The sequence below is a fragment of the Pristiophorus japonicus genome, chromosome 1 (genome assembly GCF_044704955.1).
Source record: "Pristiophorus japonicus isolate sPriJap1 chromosome 1, sPriJap1.hap1, whole genome shotgun sequence".
NCBI lineage: Eukaryota > Metazoa > Chordata > Chondrichthyes > Pristiophoridae > Pristiophorus > Pristiophorus japonicus.
Genome location: NC_091977.1, coordinates 45,412,227 through 45,427,542, shown reverse-complemented (window position 1 = coordinate 45,427,542; position 15,316 = coordinate 45,412,227). Strand labels below are relative to the sequence as shown.

The 15,316-nt window shown below is 46.4% G+C and overlaps 1 protein-coding gene across 2 annotated transcripts in view; it reads left to right on the top strand.

Annotated features, from left to right (window-relative positions):
• Positions 1 to 15,316, top strand: part of LOC139263206 (EF-hand calcium-binding domain-containing protein 6) — a 166,099-nt gene that overhangs the window by 66,449 nt on the left and 84,334 nt on the right. For both annotated transcript variants that reach the window (XM_070878940.1, XM_070878950.1), the window contains exon 12: positions 2,779 to 2,844. In XM_070878940.1, coding sequence (XP_070735041.1) covers positions 2,779 to 2,844 — 66 coding nt within the window. The remainder of the gene's footprint in view (positions 1 to 2,778; positions 2,845 to 15,316) is intronic.

Below are 15,316 nucleotides of genomic sequence, written 5' to 3'. Positions count from 1 at the left end.
ATGCCCACCTTCTTATTGTATCTCTTCGTCCGTTTTCTCTCCAGAAACAAGCTGTCTCTTCAGCCCATTTGTACTTTTATTTACTTCACTAATAACATATGCCACAACTCCATTATCTTTTGTGTAAGAAGGATCCACCTGAATTGGCTTCCCTATCCTTCTCATTTCTAACCTGTGCCCCTGATTACAGAGACTGTAATTCCCGTATTGGACTGTACAGTCACCTGAGAACTCACTTTTAGAGTGGAAGCAAGTCTTCCTTGATTTCGAGGGACTGCCTGTGATGATGATGATGATGATGATGAGCTCTGTGGAACCGGGGAGAAGTGCCCAGAACCAAATTTGTTAGTTTTTCTTCATAATCTCAAAAGCTTTGATTAGGTCTCCTGCACTATTGCAAACCCAACTTTCTTAAACTTGTCTCGTATACATTCCCGATATCCAGAATTTGCCCACGTGTAAAACCTTTCAAGGGCTGCAATGTACTTTCGGGTATATTACAGAGTAGAGTTTCCGCTTGGACACTATCGGCAATCCGAGCATAAAGTGCGCTTGAAATTGCACTTGTTTTCCAAAGTGAAGTTATGGTTCAAGTTTACGCTCAAATTCATTTGCATAGCGCCGAAAATATTCTCGGAACCAGTCCAATCGGTCAGCGTAATAGAATGTAATTGTTTATTTTTTTGCATTAAAACAGTATTCTTTGATATATTTAAGAGTGGCAACCTGGTGCAGTTTTATTAAAACAGCTGAAAATTGGTTTATCACAAAACATCATCAGTGTCTATTCCACCATCTGTGAGTAATCTGATTTTAAATAACTGAAAATGAATTTAAAAAAACTATACAGAACAATTTACTAGTTATATTGATGTACACAAGTCAGTTTCTTAGTAAATTAAATATTTTTTAATATTTAAAATCTTTTAAAAGGTGCCTATTAGTTAGAGGCGGATTAAGGCTGTGATGGGCCTGAGGCTAATAGGAGGGAAGGGCCTATATATGTACTGGTTGGACCTCACTGGTCCGGCACCTTCGGGACCTGACCGATGCTGGAGCAGAGAATTTTCTGAACCACGGGAGGTCACACTGAGCCTAGACTTACTGGAACCTGTAGACAGCGCCCAGGCTCCTGAGCACCTCCGCCACGCTTCGGTTCCGGCTCAGGCTGCGAAACTCGGGCCTCGCGCTCTCTCTCCATGTAGAAATCTCCCAGTCACATTTGTTACTTAACACACTGGTTTGGTGCTCTTTTTTTTAATAAACCCTCCTCTCTCTTAGGCCCAGCTTCGGCACCTCACTCAGCCACCTGTCCTTCCCTTTCCTTGCCCGGCCAACTCACTGAAGCGTGGGAAACCGGGACGCCACCCACGCAAAGCGGAAGTTGCGCGCTGATCAATGAGAGCCAGGAGGCGTGGGAAACCGATGCCGAAGCTGAACTATGCATGTTTCCGGACCAGAGAATACCCAGACCTGAGAGATCCAACCTGTATTATATATTGCATACAATTCATAAAATCATCAAACAAATATAATTGCATATTTATTAAAATTTAACAACTAACAAAAATCAAAGCTCTGTACATTAAAAAACAGCATACAATTCAAACAGAGAATGGTTTCTTCCTGGATTAAACAAAAAAATTCTCTGAATACATATTTTCGAACAAAAATTGGCAAGTTCCTGGCCTTGACTGTGGCAAACAAATTACAAAAATCAAAGATAGGTACATTAAACAGTATTGAGATGACTATCTTGACTCAAAAACTACTTGATTTGAGAACATAGGTCAGAATAACAAAAAAATATAGGAAAAAGAGAGCAGCTAAGGGTGACAAGGGCTTATCAAAGCTAGCACCCCCCAAAAAAACAAATGCATAATTCCAATATCATCTTTCAGACTTAATTTGGAATATTCCTGTTTTACCCCTGGTAGTTTCTAGTAGGGTATCTAGGGGTATCTATGAAGACATGCACACTCTACTAAATACTTTTGACATTTAACTTTGACATCTACATTTGTACTTTCAAAAGATAAATGAAAATTCTTCATCCTTTCGTAACCATTCACAATTATAAACCTGATATTATTTATGCATTTATCCTACGAACAGCGTACATAACTCTCCGGGTGAATTTTTGGGAGATATTTATACGTGTTTCAAGATTGTCACAGAATTTTATACACACTTTGAGCCATAAGGACGCAATATTTTGCACCTCTGAAGATATAATTATGCAGTTATATATGATATTGCTGAACCAACATTTTGACAAAGATTTAAGGTTAATGATATAAAAATTAGGGCCTAAAGTCAAAGGCCTAAAAAATCTGAGGGCCTAAGGCTACAGCCTTATTAGCCTATGGGTTCTTCCGGCCCTGCTATTACTGCCTTTGTGCATAAGAAAAAACCTTAATTTGAAGAGCCTCCTCGAAGGGCCGCAAACAGACTTTGAGCCAATCAATCTGAGAGTGGCCAGTTTTGTGGGTGGTGCCGGCTTCCAGCACGATGTTTATTAAACTAGCGCAAAAGATCACAGAAACTCAATTTACGCTCGATGTAACTTGCGCTTAAAATTCCTCTATCTTTTATGCTAGTTTGGCTGACTTCAGGCGAATTATGCCGGAAAAGCAAGCTCAAAGTAACGGAAACTCTAAGCCCTCATGTTTAGGTAACCAGAGTGTCTATGGGTTGGGGGATACTGACAATTGAAACAAATAAGTAAAAAAATTGCACTTTGACAATCTCACTGATTTTATTTTGTGTAAATTGCAGGAAAATTGACAAATTGGAAATGAATGTTATCAGCCAACAGGAATTCCGAGCTGCCATTGAGAGCAGGTACATTTTGATGATTCATGGTTTAATAATAGCTGAAGCGTATTCAATATTTTCAAAAAGCAGATGGGAGTAATTACACAATGTCAGTGAGTGATATTAAAATTTATCATTGCTACCTGTGTGATAATTACCATCGAGCTGGTGAATGTGCATAGGGAGACCTATGTATTTTCTCACAAATTCCCCCAGTTTATTTCTCCTGCTACTTTTTATGCTATTATGCGAGAGGCCTATAAAGGCCAGCGGGAGCTCGGAGCAGCGCGAGTCCGGGGTCGGCGAGGGGCCTATAAAGGCCAGCGGGAGTCGGGCAGTTCGAGCAGTCAGTCGAGGAGGCGGGAGCTCGGAGCAGCGCGAGTCCGGGGTCGGCGAGGGGCCTATAAAGGCCAGCGGGAGTCGGGCAGTTCGAGCAGTCAGTCGAGGAGGCGGGAGCTCGGAGCAGCGCGAGTCCGGGGTCGGCGAGGGGCCTATAAAGGCCAGCGGGAGCTCGGAGCAGTCAGTCGAGGAGGCGGGAGCTCGGAGCAGCGCGAGTCCGGGGTCGGCGAGAGGCGTACCGGTGCAGCTACAGGGAGAAGGCAAAAAAACAAAGGTGACGTCACAGCCTAGGGGGTAAGTGATTGGCTGGTGATTGGTGAGTAGTTTTTCTTTTTCTTCTTATATTGGTCAGTAACTTTTAACATTGTTATTACCAGTTTAAGTGTATCTAAGGGTTAAGACATGGCAGGAGAGCTCGGTCGGGTGTTATGCTCCTCCTGTACCATGTGGGAACTCAGGGACGCTTCCGGTGTCCCTGACGACTACGTGTGCGGGAAGTGTATCCGCCTCCAGCTCCTGACGGTCCGCGTTACGGAATTGGAGCTGAAGGTGGATTTACTCTGGAGCATCCACGATGCTGAGAATGACGTGAGTATCACGTGTAGTGAGTTGGTCTTACCGCAGGGAAAGGGTCCACAGCCAGATAGGGAATGGAAGACCAACAGGAAGAGTAGAGCAAGGAAGGTAGTGCAGGGGTCCCCTGCGGTCATCCCCCTGCAAAACAGATACACCGCTTTGGGTACTGTTGAGGGGAATGACTCATCAGGGGAGGGCAGCAGCAGCCAAGTTCATGGCACCGTGGCTGGCTCTGCTGCACAGGAGGGCAGGAAAAAGAGTGGGAGAGCGATAGTGATAGGGGATTCAATTGTGAGGGGAATAGATAGGCGTTTCTGCGGCCGCAACCGAGACTCCAGGATGGTATGTTGCCTCCCTGGTGCAAGGGTCAAGGATGTCTCGGAGCGGGTGCAGGACATTCTGAAATGGGAGGGAGAACAGCCAGTTGTCGTGGTGCACATTGGTACCAACGACATAGGCAAAAAAAGGGATGAGGTCCTACGAAACGAATTTAAGGAGCTAGGAGCTAAATTAAAAAGTAGGACCTCAAAAGTAGTAATCTCGGGATTGCTACCAGTGCCACGTGATAGTCAGAGTAGGAATCGCAGGATAGCGCAGATGAATACGTGGCTTGAGCAGTGGTGCAGCAGGGAGGGATTCAAATTCCTGGGGCATTGGGACCGGTTCTGGGGGAGGTGGGACCAGTACAAACCGGACGGTCTGCACCTGGGCAGAACTGGAACCAATGTCCTAGGGGGAGTGTTTGCTAGTGCTGTTGGGGAGGATTTAAACTAATATGGCAGGGGGATGGGAACCAATGCAGGGAGACAGAGGGAAACAAAAAGGAGCCAAAAGCAAAAGACAGAAAGGAGATGAGGAAAAGTGTAGGGCAGAGAAACCCAAGGCAAAGAACAAAAAGGGCCACTGTACAGCAAAATTCTAAAAGGACAAAGGGTGTTAATAAAACAAGCCTGAAGGCTTTGTGTCTTAATGCAAGGAGTATCCGCAATAAGGTGGATGAATTAATTGTGCAAATAGATGTTAACAAATATGATGTGATTGGGATTACGGAGACGTGGCTCCAGGATGATCAGGGCTGGGAACTCAACATTCAGGGGTATTCAACATTCAGGAAGGATAGAATAAAAGGAAAAGGAGGTGGGGTAGCATTGCTGGTTAAAGAGGAGATTAATGCAATAGTTAGGAAAGACATTAGCTTGGATGATGTGGAATCTATATGGGTAGAGCTGCAGAACACCAAAGGGCAAAAAACGTTAGTAGGAGTTGTGTACAGACCTCCAAACAGTAGTAGGGATGTTGGGGAGGGCATCAAACAGGAAATTAGGGGTGCATGCAATAAAGGTGTAGCAGTTATAATGGGTGACTTTAATATGCACATAGATTGGGCTAGCCAAACTGGAAGCAATACGGTGGAGGAGGATTTCCTGGAGTGCATAAGGGATGGTTTTCTAGACCAATATGTTGAGGAACCAACTAGGGGGGAGGCCATCTTAGACTGGGTGTTGTGTAATGAGAGAGGATTAATTAGCAATCTCATTGTGCGAGGCCCCTTGGGGAAGAGTGACCATAATATGGTGGAATTCTGCATTAGGATGGAGAATGAAACAGTAATTTCAGAGACCATGGTCCAGAACTTAAAGAAGGGTAACTTTGAAGGTATGAGGCGTGAATTGGCTAGGATAGATTGGCGAATGATACTTAGGGGGTTGACTGTGGATGGGCAATGGCAGACATTTAGAGACCGCATGGATGAAGTACAACAATTGTACATTCCTGTCTGGCGTAAAAATAAAAAGGGGAAGGTGGCTCAACCGTGGCTATCTAGGGAAATCAGGGATAGTATTAAAGCCAAGGAAGTGGCATACAAATTGGCCAGAAATAGCAGCGAACCTGGGGACTGGGAGAAATTTAGAACTCAGCAGAGGAGGACAAAGGGTTTGATTAGGACAGGGAAAATGGAGTACGAGAAGAAGCTTGCAGGGAACATTAAGGCGGATTGCAAAAGTTTCTATAGGTATGTAAAGAGAAAAAGGTTGGTGAAGACAAACGTAGGTCCCCTGCAGTCAGAATCAGGGGAAGTCATAACGGGGAACAAAGAAATGGCGGATCAATTGAACAAGTACTTTGGTTCGGTATTCACTAAGGAGGATACAAACAACCTTCCGGATATAAAAGGGGTCAGAGGGTCTAGTAAGGAAGAGGAACTGAGGGAAATCTTTATTAGTCGGGAAATTGTGTTGGGGAAATTGATGGGATTGAAGGCCGATAAATCCCCAGGGCCTGATGGCCTGCATCCTAGAGTACTTAAGGAGGTGGCCTTGGAAATAGCGGATGCATTGACAGTCATTTTCCAACATTCCATTGACTCTGGATCAGTTCCTATGGAGTGGAGGGTAGCCAATGTAACCCCACTTTTTAAAAAAGGAGGGAGAGAGAAAACAGGGAATTATAGACCGGTCAGCCTGACCTCAGTAGTGGGTAAAATGATGGAATCAATTATTAAGGATGTCATAGCAGTGCATCTGGAAAATGGTGACATGATAGGTCGAAGTCAGCATGGATTTGTGAAAGGGAAATCATGCTTGACAAATCTTCTGGAATTTTTTGAGGATGTTTCCAGTAAAGTGGACAAAGGAGAACCAGTTGATGTGGTATATTTGGACTTTCAGAAGGCTTTCGACAAGGTCCCACACAAGAGATTAATGTGCAAAGTTAAAGCACATGGGATTGGGGGTAGTGTGCTGACGTGGATTGAGAACTGGTTGTCAGACAGGAAGCAAAGAGTAGGAGTAAACGGGTACTTTTCAGAATGGCAGGCAGTGACTAGTGGAGTGCCGCAAGGTTCTGTGCTGGGGCCCCAGCTGTTTACATTGTACATTAATGATTTAGACGAGGGGATTAAATGCAGTATCTCCAAATTTGCGGATGATACTAAGTTGGGTGGCAGTGTGAGCTGCGAGGAGGATGCTATTAGGCTGCAGAGTGACTTGGATAGGTTAGGTGAGTGGGCAAATGCATGGCAGATGAAGTATAATGTGGATAAATGTGAGGTTATCCACTTTGGTGGTAAAAACAGAGAGACAGACTATTATCTGAATGGTGACAGATTAGGAAAAGGGAAGGTGCAACGAGACCTGGGTGTCATGGTACATCAGTCATTGAAGGTTGGCATGCAGGTACAGCAGGCGGTTAAGAAAGCAAATGGCATGTTGGCCTTCATAGCGAGGGGATTTGAATACAGGGGCAGGGAGGTGTTGCTACAGTTGTACAGGGCCTTGGTGAGGCCACACCTGGAGTATTGTGTACAGTTTTGGTCTCCTAACTTGAGGAAGGACATTCTTGCTATTGAGGGAGTGCAGCGAAGGTTCACCAGACTGATTCCCGGGATGGCGGGACTGACCTATCAAGAAAGATTGGATCAATTGGGCTTGTATTCACTGGAGTTCAGAAGAATGAGAGGGGACCTCATAGAAACGTTTAAAATTCTGACGGGTTTAGACAGGTTAGATGCAGAAAGAATGTTCCCAATGTTGGGGAGGTCCAGAACCAGGGGTCACAGTCTGAGGATAAGGGGTAAGCCATTTAGGACCGAGATGAGGAGAAACTTCTTCACCCAGAGAGTGGTGAACCTGTGGAATTCTCTACCACAGAAAGTAGTTGAGGCCAATTCACTAAATATATTCAAAAGGGAGTTAGATGAAGTCCTTACTACTCGGGGGATCAAGGGTTATGGCGAGAAAGCAGGAAGGGGGTACTGAAGTTTCATGTTCAGCCATGAACTCATTGAATGGCGGTGCAGGCTAGAAGGGCTGAATGGCCTGCTCCTGCACCTATTTTCTATGTTTCTATGTTTCTATGAGGAAAACGGTTTGGGGGGGGCGGTGGGGTAGTGCGGGGGTTGCGGGGGGGGGGGGTGGCGCTGATAATTGAATAGCGCTTATCATGACCTCAGGACATCCCAAATCGCTTACCAGCGAATGAAGTACTATTGAAGTGTATTTCATTGTTGTAATGTAGGAAATGCACCAGCCAATTTGTGCACAGCAAGATCCCACAAACAGCAACGTGATAATAACCAGATAATCTGTTCTAATGATATTGGTTGAGGGATAAAAGTTAGCCAGGACACCAGGGAAAATTCCCCTGCCTTTCTTCGAATAGTGCCATGGGATCTTTTACATCTATCTTGAGAGAGCAGACGGGGCCTCGGTTTAACGTCTCATCCGAAAGACGGCACCACCGACAGCACAATACTCACTCAGCCAGCACAGCACTGGAGTGTCAGCCTAAAGTTTGTCCTCAGGTCTCTGGATGAATTTGTTGCTTTGTGGGACATTTATTATCAGAGCGTTCCTTTAATATCAGTCTTTGGCATTCCTTCTGAAACCTAACTGCAGTGCTTAGACCCTCCAATTCCACCAGAACATTTCAAGATGCTGTATGTTGGTATTTAAATGTGTCTATCTTATAGTACTCATTATATTGTTCATTAAAAGGGTGCAAATAATTGTTTAAGTCCCGCTCACCCAACACCCCTGTGCTCGCTGACCTACATTGGCTTCCTGTTAAACAACGCCTCGATTTCAAAATTCTCATCTGTTATGTATGTATGTAGACCTTAGCCAAATGTAAGACTTGCCACTAGGGGACACACCTGTGGGAGAACTAAGGGTCACCTGTGCACTCTGGGGCAAGCAGGTATTGTTATATATGTGGACTTGTATTTACTCTGTACAGCCATCAAAGAGCTCATTCCCCGGAGTCCCAAGGGATCCCATAATCCCTTGGGAGCACAGGTTAAGAAGGCTTCACAGGTTGGAGAGGCACTCTGGAAAACTGCAATAAAAGACTAAAGTCACACTTTACTTTGAGCTCACAGTGTTCAGTCTGACTCTTTCTCCATACACAACAACTGGCGACGAGATACAGATAGCGAACCCAATGATGCAGAGAACAATGGGCATCCTGGAGAAATTTTCAGAGGGAGATGATTGGGAAACTTTCATGGAGCGACTCGACCAATACTTCATGGCCAACGAGCTAGATGGGGAAGAGAGCACTGCCAAACGTAGAGTGATCCTCCTCACCGTCTGTGGGGCACCAACGTATGGCCTCATGAAGAATCTGCTCATTCCAGTGAAACCCACGGAGAAATCGTACGACGATTTGTGCACACTGGTCCGAGGGCATTTGAACCCGAAGGAAAGCGTTCTGATGGCGAGGTACCGGTTCTCCACCTACAAAAGATCTGAAGGCCAGGAAGTGGCGAGTTATGTCAACGAGCTGAGACGCCTTGCAGGACATTGCAAATTTGAAGGACATTTGGAGCACATGCTCAGAGACTTTTTCGTACTTGGCATTGGCCACAAAACCATACTTCGCAAGCTTTTGACTGTAGAGACCCCAACCTTGAATAAGACCATAGCGATAGCCCAGGCGTTCATTGCCACCAGTGACAATACTAAGCAAATCTCTCAGCACACAAGTGCTGCTACAAGTACTGTGAACAAAGTGATGTTGTTTTCAAATCGTAACGTACAGGGCAAGTCACACATACCTGTAGCTACACGTCCGCAGATGTCTCAGAATCCACCATCAAGCGTGATGAATGCAAGGCCGTTAACACCTTGTTGGCACTGCGGGGGTGATTATCGTTTCCATTCATGCCGATTCAAAGGATACGTTTGTAAGGGCTGTGGAACAATGGGATACCTCCAACGAGTGTGCAGGCGAGTTGCTAAGCCTAATAAACGTGCAAACCACTACGTTGCAGAGGAGGACAGATCCACGGAGGACCACTACAAACCAGAGCCTCAGATAGAGGAGGCAGAGGTACATGGGGTGCACACATTCACCACTAATTGTCCCCCGATAATGCTGAATGTTGAACTAAATGGACTCCCGGTGTCAATGGAGCTGGACACGGGCCCGAGCCAGTCCATCATGGGCAAAAAGATTTTCGAAAGGTTGTGGTGCAACAAGGCCTCAAGGCCAGTCTTAACTCCAGTTCGCATGAGACTAAGAACTTACACTAAAGAACTGATTCCTGTAATCGGCAGTGCTAATGTAAAGGTCTCCTACGATGGAGCGGTGCACAAGCTACCACTCTGGGTGGTACCAGGCGATGGTCCTACGCTGCTCAGCAGGAGCCGGCTGGGGAAGATACGCTGGAACTGGGACGATGTCCGAGTGCTATCCCCGGCTGATGACACTTCATGTGCCCAGGTCAAAAACAAATTTCCTTCGCTGTTCGAACCAGGCATCAGGAAATTCCAAGGAGCAAAAGTGCAGATCCACCTAATTCCGGGGGCACAACCCATCCATCACAAGGCGAGAGCAGGACCGTACATGATGAGAGAAAGGGTAGAGATCGAGCTAGACCAGCTGCAACGAGAGGGCATCATTTCACCAATCGAGTTCAGCGAGTGGGCCAGTCCTATTGTCCCAATCCTCAAGGGAGACGGCATCGTCAGAATCTGTGGCGATTACAAAGTAACTTTCAATCGTTTCTCCCTGCAGGACCAATACCCACTACTAAAATCCGGCAACCACTTTGCAACGCTGGCGGGAGGAAAGACGTTCACGAAGTTGGATCTGACTTCAGCCTACATGACGCAGGAACTGGAGGAATCATCGAAGGCCCTCACCTGCATCAGTAGGCACAAAGGTCTTTTTGTTTATAACAGATGCCCATTTGGAATCCGATCAGCGGCGGCGATATTCCAGAGAAACATGGAAAGTTTACTGAAGTCGGTCCCGCACACCGTGGTCTTCCAGGACGACATTTTGGTCACAGGTCGGAACACAGTCGAGCACCTGCAGAACCTGGAGGAGGTTCTTAGTTGACTCAACCGCTTGGGGCTCAGGTTAAAATGCTCGAATTGCATTTTCTTGGCGCCTGAAGTGGAGTTCCTGGGAAGGAGGATTGCGGCGGACGGCATCAGGCCCACCAACGTGAAGACGGAGGCAATCGAGACGCACCGAGGCCACAGAACGTGACGGAGCTGTGGTCGTTTCTGGGACTCTTGAACTACTTTGGTAACTTCTTACTGGGTCTCAGCACCCTGCTAGAACCACTCCATGTCTTATTACGAAAAGGGGGCGAATGGGTTTGGGACAAAATCCAAGAAAATGCCTTTGTAAAAGCGAGAAAATTGTTATGCTCAAACAAATTGCTTGTGTTGTATGATCCATGTAAGTGTTTGGTACTAGCATGTGATGCGTCATCAAATGGCGTCGGGTGTGTATTGCAACAAGCTAATGATTTCGGGAAACTGCAACCGGTCGCTTATGCATCCAGGAGTCTGTCTAAGGCCAAGAGAGTCTACAGCATGATTGAAAAAGAAGAATTAGCGTGTGTCGATGGGGTAAAAAAAATGCATCAATACCTGTCTGGGCTAAAATTCGAATCGGAAACTGACCATAAGCCACTTATATCCCTGTTTTCCGAGAGTAAAGGGATAAATACCAATGCATCAGCCCGCATCCAGAGATGGGCGCTCACGTTGTCCGCCTAACTACACCATCCGCGACAGGCCAGGCACAGAAAACTGCGCCGATGCTCTCAGTAGGCTGCCATTGCCCATCACGGGGGTGGAAATGGAGCAGCCTGCAGATCTAGCCATGGTTATGAAAGCATTTGAGAGTGAGCAATCACCCGTCACTGCCCGGCAGATCGAAACCTGGACAAGCCATGACCTCTTATTATCTCTAGTTAAAAGCTGTGTGCTTCACCGGAGCTGGGCCAGTGTCCCAGTGGAAATGCAGGAAGAGATAAAGCCGTTCCAGCGGTGCAAAAATGAAATGTCTATGCAGGCAGACTGCCTTCTGTGGGGCAATCGAGTAGTGGTCCTCAAGAAGGGCAGAGACACCTTCATCAATGACCTCCACAGTACCCACCCAGGCATTGTAATGATGAAAGGGATAGCCAGATCCCACGTGTGGTGGCCTGGTATCAATGCGGACTTAGAGTCCTGCGTTCACAGACGTAATACGTGCTCGCAGTTAAGCAATGTACCCAGGGAGGCGCCGCTAAGTTTATGGTCTTGGCCCTCCAAACCGTGGTCGAGGGTACACGTCGACTATGCAGGCCCATACTTGGGTAAAATGTTCCTTGTGGTTGTAGACGTGTACTCCAAGTGGATTGAATGTGAGATAATGTCGGCTAGCACGTCCGCTGCCACCACTGAAAGCCTGCGGGCCATGTTTGCCACACACGGCTTACCCGATGTCCTGGTGAGCGACAATGGGCCATGTTTTACCAGTGCTGAGTTCAAAGAATTCATGACCCGTAACGGGATCAAACATGTCACATCTGCCCCGTTTAAACCAGCGTCCAATGGTCAGGCAGAGAGAGCAGTGCAAACCATCAAGCAAGGCTTGAAGAGGGTAACTGAAGGCTCACTGCAGACTCGCCTATCCCGAGTCCTGCTTAGCTACCGCACGAGACCACACTCACTCACTGTGATCCCACCTGCTGAACTGCTCATGAAAAGAGCACTTAAGCCAAGGCTCTCGTTAGTTCACCCTGATCTACATGAACAGGTAGAGAGCAGGCGGCTTCAACAAAGTGCATACCATGATAGCGGAAATGTGTCACGCGAGATTGAAGTCAATGATCCTGTATTTGTATTAAATTATGGACAAGGTCCCAAGTGGCTTCCCGCCACTGTCGTGGCCAAAGAGGGGAGCAGGGTGTTTCAGGTCAAACTTTCAAATGGACTCATTCACCGGAAACACTTGGACCAAATCAAACTCAGATTCACGGACTACCCTGATCAACCCACCTTGGACCCTACCTTTTTTGATCCCCCAACACACACACCAGTGGCAACCGATACCACGGTTGACCACGAAGCAGAACCCATCATCCACAGCAGCCCTGCAGGGCCCAACACACCAGGCAACCCAGCAAGGCCAGCTGCACAGCAGCCCAGCGAAGGCCCAACAAATGATTCAACAACACCCCCTTTCACACCGAGACGATCAACCAGGGCAAGAAGGGCCCCAGTTCGACTCACATTGTAAATAATTACACTATTGACTTTGGGGGGGAATGTTATATATGTGGACTTGTATTTACTCTGTACAGCCACCAGAGGGCTCATTCCCTGGAGTCCCAAGGGATCCCATAATCCCTTGGGAGCACAGGTATTTAAGAAGGCTTCACAGGTTGGAGAGAAACTCTGGAGACCTGCAATAAAAGACTAAGGTCACACTTTACTTTGAGCTCACAGTGTTCAGTCCATACACAACAGGTATAAAAGGTGATTCACCATGCTGCTTCCTCACTCTGGAGTCTGAATAACGAGACCAAGGTCACAACAGTTTGAGCTTGCGATATAGTCCTGTGAATTTATTCTGAACATAACAAATTGGTGACGAGTAACGGTTCAAGAACTTTCACGTGGTAATGGCTGCCATTGGTATTCTTGAGAGATTTGTTAAGGGTGATGATTGGGAAGCCTTTGTGGAGCGCCTCGACCAGTGCTTTGTGGCCTGCAAATTGGACAAGGCTGAGACGGCAGCCAAGTGCAGGGCGATTCTCCGTATGTGGATCATCGGAATATGGCCTCCTTAAAAATTTGCTGGCACCGGTCAAACTAACGGACAAATCTTACGCAGAGCTGTGTACGCTGGCTAAGGAACATATCAAGCCAAAGGGAGCATCCTGATGGCCAGGTACCGCTTTTATAAGCACCGTTGCTCCGAGGGCCAGAACATGGCGAGTTTTGTCGCTGACCTAAGACGCCTTTCGTGCTTGGAATTGGCCACGAGGTCATCCTTCGCAAATTGCTGTCTGCCAAATCCCTAGATCTGAGCAAGGCCATCATGATAGCCGAGGCCTTCATATCCACAAGCGACAACACGAAACAGATATCTTCACAGAATCGAAGCTCACCAGCAAGCACCATGCACAAAATAATGTTTGCAACAGGCAGAACTGCACAGGGCAGGGCCCACCCGATTGCAGAGGCCAGACCTAGGCCTAGAGGCACTCAGAGTTCGCCATGGGGCGTGAATACGTATCCATTAGCACCATGTTGGCACTGCGGGGGCAGCCATAGAGCTCATCAATATAGATTCAAGCCCTATTTGTGCAAGGACTGTGGAACAATGGAGCCCCTCCAGCGAATGTGCAAACGATTTCTGACTCACCACGTGGCAGAGTCAGGAGAGGACGACCGATCCAGCGAGGATCACGATGAACGAGCAGGAGAGACAACTGAACCTGAGGACTAAGATGAAGTATATGGCATACACACCTTCACCACCAAAAGCCCTCTGATAATGTTAAAAGTTGAACTTAACAGCACTCCAGTTTCCATGGAACTAGACATGGAGGCGAGTCAATCAGTTATGAGCCAGAAGGCATTCGAGAGGCTGTGGGGCGACGAAGCACAGTGACCCAACCTGATCCCGATTCAGGCAAAACTGCGCACCTACACCAAGGAACTGATACCAGTTATTGGTAGTGCGGACATAAGAGTATTCCATGAGGGAGCAGTGCATGATTTACCACTGTGGATTGTTTCAGGTGATGGGCCAACGCTGCTTGGCAGGAGGTGGATGGAGAATATTAGATCTCTTAATTTCCAATGAAATCCGAACTCCGATTGTAGTTTTAATGTCACTTTATATTGCCAGCAGTAACAAGCTCTTTGGCATTAAGCCAGGTCTTTGTTCTTCTGAGATCCATATGATCAAAATGGCTGTACTTATACCTGGATCAATTTACAGAAAAGAACTCGCCTTCTTTGACCTTATTGGCTCAATTAATAGTCTTTTCACCTTTTAATTTGCTCGCTACACAAAGGTCCTAAAATGTCAAGTTGATTGATGATTTTATGCAACATGCTCCCACTCACGTAGCATCTCTGACTTGGTGTCTGTGAATTTTCACAGCCTGTCTAAATGCAGCCTGTTTGAATTCTCTATCAATCCCCCCTTTGATTCTTTCACAAACTGAATCATAAAACATCAGGTATCACTGGTTAAACATTCTACAAAATAATTTCATACATGTTAATAGAGTTTCCTTCTAAAATTTGTTGATGTGTTTCGCCACATGTCCGCACTAGTAGCTTCCACACAAATTTACACCAACCCGAGTTCCATCGTGGCCACAATGGAAGTCTGGTTTTAGTAGGTTAATTAACCTTATTCCAATTTAATCCAAATCAATATCTTAATTCAACCAGTAAACAACCTTCCCTTAAGCATAACATACCCCTGTGCCACGTACAGACGGTCTGCTGGGACCTGCAAGGTGTCTCACATGCGGGACAGCAGCTACAGCCGCCTGGTCGCAACAACATTTAATCAACATAAACAAACAATATAAAAGTAAAATAATGACAACAAATAGAATTAAACCTTCCACCAATGAAGTTCCTATTGAACCTAGCCATTCAGTGGCTCCACTCCACAAAGTGAATGATGGGGGTTGCTTAAGTTTTTCTACCTCCTTTTGGATATGCTCCGCTAAGTGGGTAATTTCTTCGGAGCTATCTGGGATATATGTGCAACACTCAGTTCCGAGTAGGGTGCAAGTACCTTCCTTTTCAGCCAGGATGTAATCAAG